The sequence below is a fragment of the Lupinus angustifolius genome, chromosome LG10 (genome assembly GCF_001865875.1).
Source record: "Lupinus angustifolius cultivar Tanjil chromosome LG10, LupAngTanjil_v1.0, whole genome shotgun sequence".
NCBI classification, from domain to species: Eukaryota; Viridiplantae; Streptophyta; class Magnoliopsida; order Fabales; family Fabaceae; genus Lupinus; species Lupinus angustifolius.
In genome coordinates this window covers 10,584,703-10,599,865 of record NC_032018.1, presented here as the reverse complement: position 1 = coordinate 10,599,865, position 15,163 = coordinate 10,584,703, and the positions used below count along the sequence as shown (strand labels likewise).

The 15,163-nt window shown below is 35.8% G+C and overlaps 1 protein-coding gene across 1 annotated transcript; it reads right to left on the bottom strand.

The window, feature by feature from the left end:
• Window positions 8,720-12,387, bottom strand: LOC109357790 (frataxin, mitochondrial-like). The gene is made up of 6 exons (XM_019601837.1): window positions 12,258-12,387; window positions 11,956-12,219; window positions 11,554-11,626; window positions 11,253-11,300; window positions 10,689-10,783; window positions 8,720-9,039 (listed from the first exon to the last, which is right to left on the bottom strand). The coding sequence occupies exons 2-6, from the start codon at window positions 12,198-12,200 to the stop codon at window positions 8,910-8,912; spliced, it is 591 nt and encodes a 196-aa protein (XP_019457382.1). The 5' UTR covers window positions 12,201-12,219; window positions 12,258-12,387; the 3' UTR covers window positions 8,720-8,909.

Sequence of the window (15,163 nt, the reverse complement as noted above, 5' to 3'; positions counted from 1 at the left end):
GGTCCCTAAAACCATTGTATCTGATCGAGATAAACTGTTCCGCAGCGGGTTTTGGAAAGAACTGTTCAAACTTCTCGGGACATCTCTCTGCTACAGCACTGCCTATCATCCTCAATCGGACGGCCAAACGGAGGTAGTAAACAGAGGACTTCAAACCTACCTCCGTTGTTTCTCTGGCTCACACCCTCAACAATGGTATTCACATTTGTCCTTGGCTGAGTACTGGTACAACACAAACCGTCACTCGGCCTTGCATCTTACACCATTTGAGGCATTATATGGACGCCCCCCGCCGACACTCCGGGACCACGTTCCTCATTCAGCATCTCTCCCACAAGTCCAGAGTACCATGCAAACACGAAAAGAAATGTTAGCAACTCTTAAACTCAATCTGCAACATGCTCAACAACGAATGAAATCACAAGCAGACTCAGGGAGGATGGATGTTACCTTCGAAGTGGGAAATTGGGTTCTTCTACGGCTTCAACCGTACCGGCAGCAGTCCTTGGCATAGCGGCGCTCCCAAAAGTTGTCAAGAAGATATTTTGGACCCTTCATGGTCACCGACCGAATCGGTCCAGTGGCTTATAAACTCGCTCTTCCAACATCGGCAAAGATCCATCCAGTTTTCCATGTCTCCCTCTTGAGGCGGTTTCATGGCAACCCTCACGACACTTTTTCGAATCTCCCCCGTGAATGTCGAGTTATAACAACCGAGGAGCTTCCCCAACCGTTCACCGGCACGGTGGCCGTGCCACCAAACAGGGAAAACACTTCCACCCGTGTGGTCCTAACGGAAAAGATAAATAGCATACGAAAGGATAACAAGAGGGAAGAGAAAATCATGAGGGTAAATTCGGTTTCCTTGAACCAAGAGGGGGAAGGGGGAAATAAGGGACAACTCGAAGGGGTCTCACTGGACCGAAGCAAGGAAAATCAAGTGAGGAAAGAAGACATAAAGGATGGTGAAAACATAATGGGGGAAGAGAAACAATTGATAAATTATGTGGAGAAAAGCAAAGTGAATAATGATAATAATTTTTTCCTTCCCAATTGCCAAGAAGAGGCGTATTCAACTTCCCAAAGTACACAGGTTCAGTGTACTTCACCTCGTGGCACACAACCAATTCAAAAAGAGCCATTTGATTTTGGCTTCAAATCCTCACCATCCACGAAAATCAATGCTGCAGGCTCCTCATTAATGCAGCACGGGACTCAAAACCTGTCCCCTTTAATTACCTCTCAACAGTCTTCTCCATAAAGCTGTTCTCCACAACATGAATTAAACACGGCTCCAGCTGTTCCAAACAACACACAAATTGGGTTGGGCTCTACCTCAAACAACTTGCACCTTGAGGACAAGGTGATTCTTCCAGGGCTAGGCAATGATGGGAACCGACCCATTAGATTAAAGCAGAGGCCTGCTTGGTTCTCTGACTTTGTGGTGAAGAAATGATTAATGTTTGTTATGTTATTTTTGTGTTGGGCCTCATACAACTTAAGCCCATTTTTAGTTGTAACCCTAATCCTCTAGCTCTGTATATTTAATTTCATCTGGATGTACATGGAGGCAATGAATGAAGAATTATCTTTTCTGCAATTTTTTTAACTTCTACCTCATTTTATTGCTTCATCTTTTTTCTTTTTAACAAGTAAACTCTATCATGCATACCCTTCCATGAAGGGTGATATTACTTGATTTTCTAATTCCAATTTTGTCAATCATAAAATAGAAATAAGATTTTTGTTTCTACATAATAATTTCTATGACAATTATGTCTATAGTCATATGTATCTAATTGAATTAGATCACTTTAATATTTTTTGGCTTATCACAAGTATCCTCGCATTAGAGGCAATCTTGTCCGATCCGAGAACATCCACAAGTATGTGGGGTTAACTCTCCGAGCGGATATTTTTTTCATCTACAAGACTCGAACCCGAAACTTTGCTTAAGAGGAATCAAGCAGGTACCACTCGAACCAACACTTGTTGGTAGATCACTTTAATTTGGTTATATAAAATAATGACTCTAAACATACTTAAACATTATATGTGTGATCCGAAATTTCTTATAATATTCTATCCCACGATATATGTTACTCCATATGTTACCATGAATTGTGATTGATTGAAAAAATTTATTTAAGTTACAATTTTAATTAGAGGAGGAATCCACTTACTCCAAGAGTAAGTTTTTTAAAGTTACTCCTCATCATAATTATTAGATATCCTTAGGAATGATGGTTGGGATGATGAGTAAATTTAAAAAACTTACTATTAAAGTAAGTAGATCCTCACTCTTTTAATTATTAAATATTTTTCACACAAATAATCATACACATATTTTCCACGACTTCAAGAATCATAGCAGAGAAAACTTCACTGCATAAGAAAAAGAGATACTGAGATGGACAATATCCTTTCCTAAGCCTTTGTGGGTGGAAAAGGTAACGAGGGTCAGCATTCACCATAATTGAGAAGGAAACCGATATGACATATTTCATAATTATGTTAATCCAATGATTAAGAAAGCTAAAATATGATAACCTCATTTTGTATACCTAATTCACTACACAGCCCATTTGCCCTTATAATTATATATAGCTAGAACTAGAATAAAAAACAAAGGTTCATCATTTATTAATGTCATTGAAGCTTGTTAATATCCAAATAAATTTATTTTTTGATATGAGATTATATGTCACGTGTTATGCCTGATTTTCATATGAGATTATTTTAACTAAGTTATGCCTGATTTTCTATTGCATACACAGTGTAGAGTTAAACTCCTCATACCATATTAAAAAAAAACTCAACTATTTATAAAAAAGAATGTGTTGATTTTTTTTAATGAGATAATTGTTTTCTGCATCTCTTCTAGCTCTTCTCCATCTCTGTCTACTGCAACAATGTTGATACATGTTGTATTTTATGCAATCAAACTGTAAAATCTACAAATCATTTGTAGATTTCCACATCTCTACTATTTTCAAACCATTTGGCATCTGTGCATTTCTAAAGATGAGTACTTTTGTTATAGAATTCTTCTCCTTCTGCATCTCTGTTGTTTTCAAACATTTGTTTATGCAGTGTTGTTTTTTTAAATATATATGGCTGCATGTATACTCCTGTTAAATATTTGGCCATCACGATTGAGCGGGTTCTTGTTGTTGGATCATACAAGAAGAAAAGAAGAAGTTGAATGAAGAAGATGATAAGATGAAGTTAAAGAATGAAATTGAGACACTTTCTATTTATGGAAAAATCAGTTAGTTAAGTTGGGTAGCATATCTATTTATAGTAAGTTTCTTAACTAACTAAACTACCTCTTTTGAATTACATTCTAACACCCCCATGATTCAACATAACGAAAAAATCCAGCCCTTTCAGCTCTCACACATCACCTAGACAACAAATCCCTATCATCTTCCTTAAGCATTTGAACCTTTCTATCTTCAAAGCCTTAGTCATGATGTCTGCCAATTGCACATTTGTTTTGCAGTGAGATAGCTTGATTTTTCCTTCAGCCACTTGTTGTCTAATGTAGTGATACTTTGTCTCTATGTGTTTACTTCTTCCATGGGAAACCGGATTTCGTGCTAGATCAATGGCTGACTTGCTATCACCATTAGCTCAACTTCATTGCTTTCTGTCATGCCAATTTCCATCAACATAGATGATAACCAAGAGGCTTGGAAGATGCTTGACATGCTGCTGAACAGGCAGCTATGTACTCTGCCTCACAGGTTGACAAGGCAACAACCTTTTGTTTTTTTGGAGCACCAAGATATTGGTGCCCCTGCTATGATGAAAACATATCCCATAGTGCTCTTCCTATCCAAAATGTCTCCACACCAATCCGAATCAGAGTAGGCCATGAGATGTGGTCTGATTCTTTCATCTTCATGAGGAAACACAATGCCAAAATCCATTGTTCCTTTCAGATATCTTAGGACTCTCTTGGATGCAAGCATGTGAGATTGTTTTGGATTGCTCATGAATCTGCTGGTTACTCCTACATTGAATGAGATTTCTGGTCTGGTATGGCAGATGTATCTCAAGCTTCCTACAATTTGCCTGAAAATAGTTGCATCAGCAGGCTCTTCCTCTTCACAATTTCCTAGCCTTTGATTCAGTTCAGCTGGAGTTTCAGTAGGATTGCAGTTTATCATTTTAAACTTGTTGAGAATCTCCAGCAGGTACTTCTTTTGATGCATGAAAACTCCTTTGTTTGTGTATTGAAATTCCAGACCAAGGAAGTATGCTAGTTTTCCTAGGTCTGTCATTTCAAATTCCCCTTTTAGACTGCCTTTGAGTTCTTCAATTCCTTTAGAACAGCTACCTGTTATGAGCAAATCATCAACATAAAGGAAAATTAGCAGGATATCCTTGTTCTGATTTGTGGTTTTGGTGTACACCCCATATTCAACTTCACACTTCAGGAAACCAGAGTTGGAAAGGAACTTGTCAATCCTTTTGTTCCAAGCTCTAGGTGCCTGCTTCAAACCATAGAGAGCCTTGTTGAGTCTGAGTACTTTGTGTTCATTTCCTTTGTTGATGAAGCCTGGTGGTTGAGTGACATACACCAATTCCTCTAGAGGGCCATTGAGGAAAGCTGATTTCACATCTAGTTGCCACAAATTCCAGTTTCTCCAGCTAGCTAGTGCAATAATAAGTCTTACTGTCTCTAGCCTAGCTACTGGTGCAAACACTTCAGAGTAATCAAGCCCTTTCTTCTGCATAAACCCTTTGGCTACAAGCCTAGCTTTGTGTTTTGCTATGGAGCCATCAGGTTTTAATTTGACCTTGAAGATCCACTTCACTGATATAGGCTTCTTTTTATCTAACAGCTCTACTAGTTCCCATGTGTTGTTCTTTTCAATGGACTTGATTTCTTCCAACATGGCTGCTCTCCAAGTGCTACTAGATGATGCTTCTTCAAAACTTATTGATTTTGCATAAGCAAATAATGCCATATGTTGTACTATGTCACCCTCTTGGTTCACATCATCATCAGGGTTCAATACATAGTCTGATAGCCAGGTTGGTGGATTTCTTGACCTTGTTGATCTGTGTCTTTCTTGCTGAGGTGATGTAGTTGTGTCTGCTCTGCCCTCGTGCACCATTGATTCATCAGTTTCCCAATCTATTTGTATTTTAGCCAGAGGTGTGTGATTCTCTTGCATACTTTTCTAAGAGTTTGGCTCATCAAAGACAACATCCCTGCTGAATGTTATCTGTTTTGTGTCAGGGTTGTATAGTTTGTATGACCCTGTTGAATTGTAGCCCAATAGGATCATAGCCTCAGCCTTGTTGTCAAGCTTTCTTCTCCTCTGGTCTGGTACATGTCTATAGCACAAGGATCCAAAGATTCTGAGATGTTTCACAGAGGGTTTGATACCTGACCATGCTTCTTCACGGACTTGGTTATCAAGCTGCTTTGTTGGGCACCTGTTCAGTATGTATGCTGCAGTAGCAGTTGCTTCTCCCCAATATTCATGAGAGAGTTCCTTGCCTCTTAGCATACTTCTAACCATGTTTAAAATGGTTCTGTTTCTTCTCTCTGCTATGCCATTGTGCTGTGGTGTGTAAGGAGCAGTCACCTCATGCACAATCCCTTGCTCTTTGCAGAATTCTTCAAACTCTTTTGAAGTGTACTCACCTCCTCCATCAGTTCTTAACACCTTGATGGATTTCTCTGATTGCTTCTCTACTAGAGTCTTGAACTCTTTGAATATTGAGAATGTATCACTCTTGTTCTTTATCAAATACAGCCATAGTTTTCTGCTTAACTCATCAACAAAAGTTACAAAATACATGCTTCCTCCTAGGGAAGGTGTGTCAAGAGGGCCACATACATCAGAGTATATGACATGTAGGAGCTATGAAGCACGGATTTGTCAAACACCCTCACGTGTCGGTGTCCGATACGTATCCGACACGGATACGCTCGAATTCGCGAAGGATACGTATCTTGACCATTTCTTTTGATCTTAGTAGATTCAGGTCTCTGAAGTTCAGATGTCCTAGCCTTAGGTGCCACAACCAAGATTCTTCTGCTAATGATGTTGCTGCTAGGCATTGAGTCTCAATTGTTCTTAGGCTAACCTGGAAGGTTCTGTTCTGTGCAAGGGGTACTTTCAATATTCTCTTCCTATATGCATCAAATATTTCTAGAACTCCATGATGCATCTGGACAAAGAATCCTTTTTCTACTAATTGTCCCAAGTTGAGTAGGTTACTTTTCATGCTTGGTACATATAGCACATCTGATATCATTACATTCTTCCCATCATTTCTGCAGATTAGGACATCACCTGTTCCTTCTGCCTGAATCAACCTGCTATCTGCAAATCTCACATTACTTTTCCTGCTCTCATCAAAGTTCACTAACCAATTTCTGTTTCCAGTCATGTGGTTTGAGCATCCTGAGTCTATGTACCACTTGTCATTGCTGTTTGATTCATCATTTGTGGTCATCATCAGTAATACTGGTTCATCATCCAGACTTTCAGTGCTCTCCTTCTTGACCAAGTATGCCTCAGTGTGATGCCTTCCTCGACCTTCTCCATGGCTTGAGTTTGTTTGGCATTCACTACTGAAGTGCCCAATTTTGTTACAGTTGAAGCACTTCAACTTCCTCCTATCAACCTTTTTCTTGTTGTTCTGCCATCTCTGATTTTCACCCCTTCTTGTTGCCTGTTCTGCTTGGTCAGCCTCAACCCTTTCTTGATCTGAGGTTTGAGAGAATCTGTGATTGCCTCTTCTTTGTTCTCTACCTCTGCCTCTGCCCCTTAGTCCACCCTTGCTACCATATCCTCCTCTCCTTGAGGTGTATGCTTGCAATGCTTGTTCAGCAGGTTTTTCCAAAGATCTTTCAATAAGTCTTTGTTCATGAGCCTCTATAGAGCCTTGGAGGTCTACAATTTTCAGTTCCTCTAAGTTCTTGGACTCCTCAATATCAACAACTAAATGGTCAAATCTGGGGCTTAGTGTCCTCAATATCTTCTCCACTATGGCTTGATCTGTCATCTTCTCACCACTAGCTTTCATAGCATTAGTGTGGCTAATGATTCGGTTGAAGAATTGTGCAATTTTCTCACTGGATTCCATTTGCATCAACTCATATTGCCTCCTCATGGTTTGCAATCTTACCTTATTCAATTGTTCTGCACCTTCATTGCTCTTTTCTAAAATATCCCATGCTTCCTTTGCTGTTCTTGCCTCAGATATCTTTTCAAAGTGTGTGATTGCCTCTTCTTTGTTCTCTACCTCTGCCTCTGCCCCTTAGTCCACCCTTGCTACCATATCCTCCTCTCCTTGAGGTGTATGCTTGCAATGCTTGTTCAGCAGGTTTTTCCAAAGATCTTTCAATAAGTCTTTGTTCATGAGCCTCTAGAGAGCCTTGGAGGTCTACAATTTTCAGTTCCTCTAGGTTTGGACTCCTCAATTGCAACAATTATATGGTCAAATCTGGGGCTTAGTGTCCTCAATATCTTCTCCACTATGGCTTGATCTGTCATCTTCTCACCACTAGCTTTCATAGCATTAGTGTGGCTAATGATTCGGTTGAAGAATTGTGCAATTTTCTCACTGGATTCCATTTGCATCAACTCATATTGCCTCCTCATGGTTTGCAATCTTACCTTATTCAATTGTTCTGCACCTTCATTGCTCTTTTCTAGAATATCCCGAGCTTCTTTTGTTGTTCTTGCCTCAGATATCTTTTCAAAGTGTGCTTCATCAACACACTGATGTAGCAAGAACATGACCTTGCAATCTTTCTTCTTGCTTTCCTTGTACATATTTCTTTGTGCCTCTGTTGATGAATCTGTTATTGTTGGGAAGCCTTCTTCTACAATTTCGTTCACTTCTTGAAATCCCATAATTGCTGACATTTGGATTCTCCACCTGTTCCAGTTCTTCCCGTCGAGGATGGGCAGGTTTGCAGGAAAGCCAGTTTGTCCCATTTGAGCAGTTTGTGCAGCAGAAAGAGTGTTAGTGAGAAAAGTAGAAGAATGAAGAAAGAACGAGATAGATGATGATTGAATGAAGGTTGTTAGTGAATGTTGTATGGCTCTGATACCAGTTTGTTGGATCATACAAGAAGAAAAGAAGAAGTTGAATGAAGAAGATGATAAGATGAAGTTAAAGAATGAAATTGAGACACTTTCTATTTCTGGAAAAATCAGTTAGTTAAGTTGGGTAGCACATCTATTTATAGTAAGTTTCTTAACTAACTAAACTACCTCTTTTGAATTACATTCTAACACTTGTCGGGTTCAAGTTACTTGAAACTCGACAGGACCGAAGATGTTGTTTTTAACCCCTCTAAATTTAGGTCTGAGTTCTAAATTTTGGGTTCAAAGTTGGTAAACACAATCCCAACATTGATCTGCCTTATTATCATTCCCAGCCTCACCTATTTTTGAGCTAATTATTACATGTCTTTTGAGAACTTTTTTAAAGATATTTCTATGCTACATGGGTAGCTAAAAGTATATTTTACCGACAACAAAACAAGGAAAGTTTCACAAAGGTTAAAACCTTTTGTTTCTCATAGAAGTTTTCATTTCTTTACCTTATCACAATGTCCATTACAGTTGCAATTCTTCAATCAGTAAATGGGTGGCAACATATTCACACATGATTTCCGGAGTTTGATTATTTATTGTTTTTGTATAAAAAGTAGCAAAGAGATGGGAAAACTAAGAAATTAAGCTAAAAGTACATTTGAAGGTTATCATCAATGTTGTCTTCTAAATCAAAAAAATCAGGACTAGACTGTTTTTTAGAGATAAAATAAGAAAAAAATGAAGGTTTGCCATCTAATAAGTGTATTTTACGACTCTGAAACCTTTCCTTTACATCCATTGTCCTCCAATAAGCAACTCAGAAGCAGCTGCTCAGGAAAAAACAATAGGTTTGCCACACAGCTCCTCCAACTCACTTTCCAAAATTTTGCACAAGTTTGTTTTGTTCCTCCTATAAATCCAAGCTTTAGAATCCTGATCCCAATCAAACCTTGATGGTCCACTGCATAAAAGATGAAGTCCTTTATAGACAAATCTAAGAAATCTTGGAACATATTTAAAGAGGCAGATAATATTAATATGCATGTCAGTTTGATTATTTTACCCGCTTCAACCTGAGTTTGACATCAAATGCAGTCTAGTTTAAGAAAACAAACAGAGGAAATAGCAGAATATCATTCCAGCAAAAGATGTATGATCAAAAGGACGCAATCTACCAACAAAATGTTGGTCTAGTAGTGTAAGGTCTGCTAGATCCCTAGAAAAAACAAAAGGTCAATGGTTCGATTCCTAGGAACGACACTTGTTGGGAGGAGCAACCACGCACTACGAAAGAGATTAGTTCCTTACCAAAAGGTGAGAGGATACCCTTGGTAGTACCAAAAAAAAAGTCTCCAATCAGTCATCAAAGGCTGGATGTGTTCTTTTACTTCATTACATAATGACTGTAAGATAATAGCATATTATATGGTAGTAAAAGGCTAGATTGGGCTGAATATATTATTTGACACATAAGATCATAGCACCTTACAATCTAAATGCAACAGACCAAACCTATATCATAGTAGAATTGTCATAATATAAACAACCAATCTCCTCCATGATATAAGTTTACATAAGAAGTTGTGAGTACTTTCTTTATTGAAGGAAGAAAAAAAATGAGTAAATGAACAATGTCACAGATGTCAAAAGTTTTTCCACACTATGAACAGAACAACTTAGATTTTAAACAAAAAAATTAACAAGTGGCATAGTTTCATGTTCTAAAGCACGGATTCGTCAAATACCCTCGCATGTCGGTGTCCGATACGGATACACTCGGATTCCCGAAAGATATGTATCCGTAAAGTATCCAAAAATTAAAAAATAAAATAAAAAAATATCAAGACACGTATCAGATACGTCTTCAATAAAATATAGGATATATAGATTCGTTTTCAATAAAATATAGGATATATTTTCAATAAAATATAGGATGTATAGATTCCTTTTCAATAAAATATGGGATATATAGATTCGTTTTCAATAAACACCAACTTATTTAATGGTCACAAAGACTCATACCAACATACCGTCACATAGCATTGACCATCCGATAGCCGGTACTCTCCGATCCACAACTTATTTTACTTTGGATATTGTGATTTACACTTATAATTTTATCAAATTTTATGTATTTTTTATTATTTACTACGCGTATCCCTGAACGTATCGTATCCTATATTTTAGAAAAAATGTGTGTCAACATGTCGTATCCGACACACGTATCCGTATCTGTGCTTCATAGGTTTCATGAACTACCCCATCTGTTTCCTCTTCGTCACCAATAAGATAAGAGTAAGACAGGTGAATATGCAAAAGGCTTCAATTACACCTAGTTGCCTTAATAAATGCACCAATGTTAAAACAAGATAATACATTTGATAGAAGATATGGTTTTTGACACCAAATTGGTTTGTTATCACCAACTATTCACTTTTTTCCAGTTCATTCTCATATATAGACATATCCAAAGAAATAGAGTATATGGTTGTGATATAACTGCACAGTAATTGGTTTACAAACTATAAACTATTAAGTAATAAGTATGTTTAGCTAGAAAGTTTATATATTAAACATTCACTACACATGCATTCTGATATAATCTAATACCTCACCGGAGAAGACAGCCAAAGCTGTCTATTTGGTGTCTGTTTGTTCAATACATAGGTGCCCAGATCGCCAAGTTTTACGGTCAAAACATCATTCTGAAATGGAAAGCCATGTTAAAGCAATTAATAAAAAGCTATTTATTTTTGAAAGACCAAATAACTACATTAAACTTTGGTTCTCAAGTTTCATCTGAAAAAACGATAGTTATCAAGTTATACAAGTAATTATTCAAAATAATCGTAGTTATTGTTTGATAGAAACCTGGTATTTGATTGCTAAGAAACAAGAAATATCCCCTAGTAATAATAATATGTCGCAGCGCTTCAAGGGTCTGCACCTCCCGTTTCCAAAGGCCCAACAGCACAACTATTTACTACACTAACAAGTATTCCAATTATTTCCAATTAACTAAGGGGGCTATCTAACAGTGTTACAAGAAAATAACTTGGTTTTAGTCTTTGTGAAATACATAGAAGTTATAGGATGCCTTTTTGTTTTGTTGGTTAATAAGTAATTGTTGATATAAATTCTTTATAACATATGCTCCTAAACAGTCATTCTCACCCCATAATCTATGTCAAATCCATCAACTTCAACAGAGTCTCCATAGTCCTGCCAAACAAGCACAAAGGAAATAATAACAACCTCAGATGAAACTTTAAATCATAAAAAAATCAATTTACTATGACTATCATGTTTCCATCATAACTAATAAGACTATTTTCCAATGAAATCCATTTGATTCTAGGCATAAGGTTATCACTATTGCATATTTGTTAAACCATATGGATGATGGGTATATAAAGAGCAAAAAATTTAATTGATGTCTAAGTTGGTGCACATCACAAAGCAATTGTAGAGCTACCTCAAGTTTCTCTTGTAGGCTATGTATTGTGGAATCAGCCAGTCTATGAAATTCACCTTCCTGGAGTACAGAACTGTATTCACATTAATCATTAGCAAATTCATTTTCACCCATTGAGAAAAGGAAAACAGAACCATTTTTAACCAAATTAGAATTTTATAACCTTTGAGGCAATAGCATTCACATAATTTTCTCTCCCAACACTCACAAACCCTAACCCAACTGTAGTCTACAGAAATGCTTTGAATTTCAAAGAATGAAAGTTTTAAAAGAAATCGATAATTGAAATCTGGAAGCTACTTTTTTCTCTCCAAAATAACAACTAAAACTGATGAATTTCAAAATTTCATGCTTTCTAGGAATCAAATAGCAACATGTGAACAAAAAATCCTGAAGTTATACCGGTAATCGATGGCCGTGGGGCCATGAGATTCATGTACGAGATTTGAACTCGAAGAACATAAGCTTCTAGAAGATTCGAGAGCGGGAATATGGGAGTTATGCGGCGAGAGACACAAATTTTTTGACATGTGTACAGAGAGAATCCGGGGGCCATGAATCGAAGAAGAACATACATATGGACATGATGATAGTGACTGTTGCAAGAACCTGAAAACTCTTCTTTGCCAAACCAGCTTAGAGGCCATAGCTACTGTCTATTTGAAACGTGAAACAGAAAAGTATAAAAGCTAGGAGCTTACGAATTTGAGAACTCAAGAAATTGAGAGCTCTTGGTTCCAAAGGTTCTTTTCCCCAAGTTTAAGAGCTCTTCTCTCGAGTCTATTTTCTTCGTTTTGCCAAAATCGTGAACCAGGTTTACTGAACCGGTTTAATCCAATTTAACACTGCTTTTAAGTCAACCGGTCCGGTCCGTTCTGAAAACCTTGCTTAAACCTGAAGGTTATTTTTGGTTAAGAGATGTAAGGGGAAGGAAAAATAGTTGAAATAAAGAAAAGTATTAAAAATGATAATATAATATTATTATTTGGTATGATTGAAAATTGAGAAAAAAATAAAATGCACATTTATACATTATGTATGGGATGACAATAAGGTTGAGCAGACATAAGTAGTAATATGTTTTTTAATTTTAATTATATATTTATATATTTTTAATAAAAAATATGTAAAAGTAATTATTACATCTATACCATTATATAAAGGCAAAACAATTGTCAACTGTCATGGATGGAGTAATTTTAATATTTCAATTTTAGCATTTGCTCTATTATTAAAGTAACTTCCATATTCCAATTTTTTAAACTGCAAAACAAAAGTGATAGCTAAGATAATAAAATACATAGTATAACCACCACACTATGGTGTAATTTCTGAATCCCTATTTTACCCCTCACTATTTTTAATTTCTACCAAAAGTTTCTTCTACTATTTCTTCTATTAATTTCTACCGTAGAAGAAATATTGTTTCTATTGTTTCCTCACAGCATTCACTTCATTGATCATCAATCAATATACCATCTCAGCAGCATCAAAAGAAACCAGAATCATGGATCACTCTGATAATACAAAAAACAATAAACAAACATCCCTAAGCACATATTTAGAGAATACAAAAAACAATAAACAAACATCCATAAGCACATATTTAGAGCATGTCAACTGCAATGCAAATTTTAAACAATAAAAACCAACTGAGCAAAAAACTTAACAAAGATAATTCCACATTTTATGCCATTTAAAAAACTGAACACCAATACCACCAAGTTACAAAACTGCCATTATTTACACTAGTTAATGAAGAAGGTTTTCAACAGTTACAAAACTGCCATTTTCTATATCATGGCAATATTCAAGGGCATTTTTCATTATGACATGGCAACACCTGCTTATTACTATACATACACCTTCCACTATAGTCATTGAATATATAATTTGAGGCAAAAAACCCTGATTGAATACATAATTCCCCTTAAGCAAGAACATAATGATATTTAGTACTACTCATCTTGGCTTGGAATTTCTTTCATAAGAACTAATAATTTATTCCTCATTTCATAAGAACTAATAATTTATTCATCATTTCAGGTATTTCTCATCCTTTCTCTATTTCTTTTTTCATTTTTCTCTCTACTATAACAAATTTAAGATCTCTTAATAACCAATAACTCACCAGAACTACTACTTTTATTGTGTTGTTTATTGAAGAACATGCTACTACTACTCACATTGGCTTGGAATTTGTTTCATTAGAACCAATAATTTATTGGCTTCACAAAATAATTTCTTCCAACTCTCAGGTATTTCTCATACTATCCTGTTTTTTCTTCTATTTTTCTCTTTTCTATAACCAACTTAAAATCTAAATATCGTAATAATCATTAAGTTGCAACACAGATAAACTTCTATTTTTTATTTGTTGTTAATTCAGAGTGTATGTTTGTACAGATTTCACCACTTAACTAGGGACTACCATAGGTTGCATCATTATTTGATGAACCAGTTTGTGTAACTTCAAACATTTTCAGGTACTTTTCACCTCTTTGCTTTTTTTCTTCTGATTTTATATGTTCTATAATATATGTTACTACTTATAAACTTCATAATCAGCATCCTACTCTTTAGACTACAAAAGAAAATAAAAGAAATATTATTATTAAACAAACATATCCTATATGCTACTTCAATGACAAATCAGATTAATAAAGAGCAAAATGAAATAATGACAAATCAGATTAATAAAGTATAGATAAGGGAAAAATTCTAACATTATATACCAACAATGCCATCGTAAGCGATTTTCTTCTCAACCTTCGTAGCTTTTGGTGCCATAGATTATTATTCGTTTTTTTGGTGCCATAGATTATTATTCGATTTTCTTCTCGACCTTGGTAGCTTTTGGTGCCAAGACGAAGAAATGAGCGTCAAGGCGGACATCAAAACGGCGCCATTACTTTAACCTTCACTTTGTTCAGAGTTAGGGTTTGGGGAAAGTGGGGAACAGAAGCAAGAACCGGTGGATGAAAAAAAGCCAAATGAAAGACTTGACATAGTAGTGCTATTAGGGATTTGTGTTTAACCTAATGGGTTTGGGAAAGTTTAAAACGTTTTTTTAGGCCCTATGGGCTTTAGATATGTCATGTACATATAAGAAAATGGGAAAAGGAAACTACTATAATTTTTAGAGGGATACAAATACATGCGGTGAGTCATTTTAATCTGTGTGCATAGCCAAAAAATGTCTCTTAGCATCCATGCTGTACGAAATTAAATACAAAAAGAAGTTAACCCAACTGGATTTGTTTCTCTTAAAATATTTGGAATTTCTATCAGAACTTGGGTGAGAGTGAGAAAGTATTAGTATTTGAAAATATCTTTAGCAATTATAATTTTTAGAAAGAAATTAATATGGATGTAGCGTAAGTATAGAGTTTTTGATATGGTCAGTATAATATATTATTATTTAATATATAATAATGATTAATTAAAATATATTATTATTTAATAGATAATAATGATTAATATTTCATATAAATGACTATTTAAAAAAACTATATTGTTAATATTTCATTATTATTTACCAGAACTACTGAATATGTTAAATAAACTACCAGAACTACTGAATATGTTAATATTACAATATTTTATCATT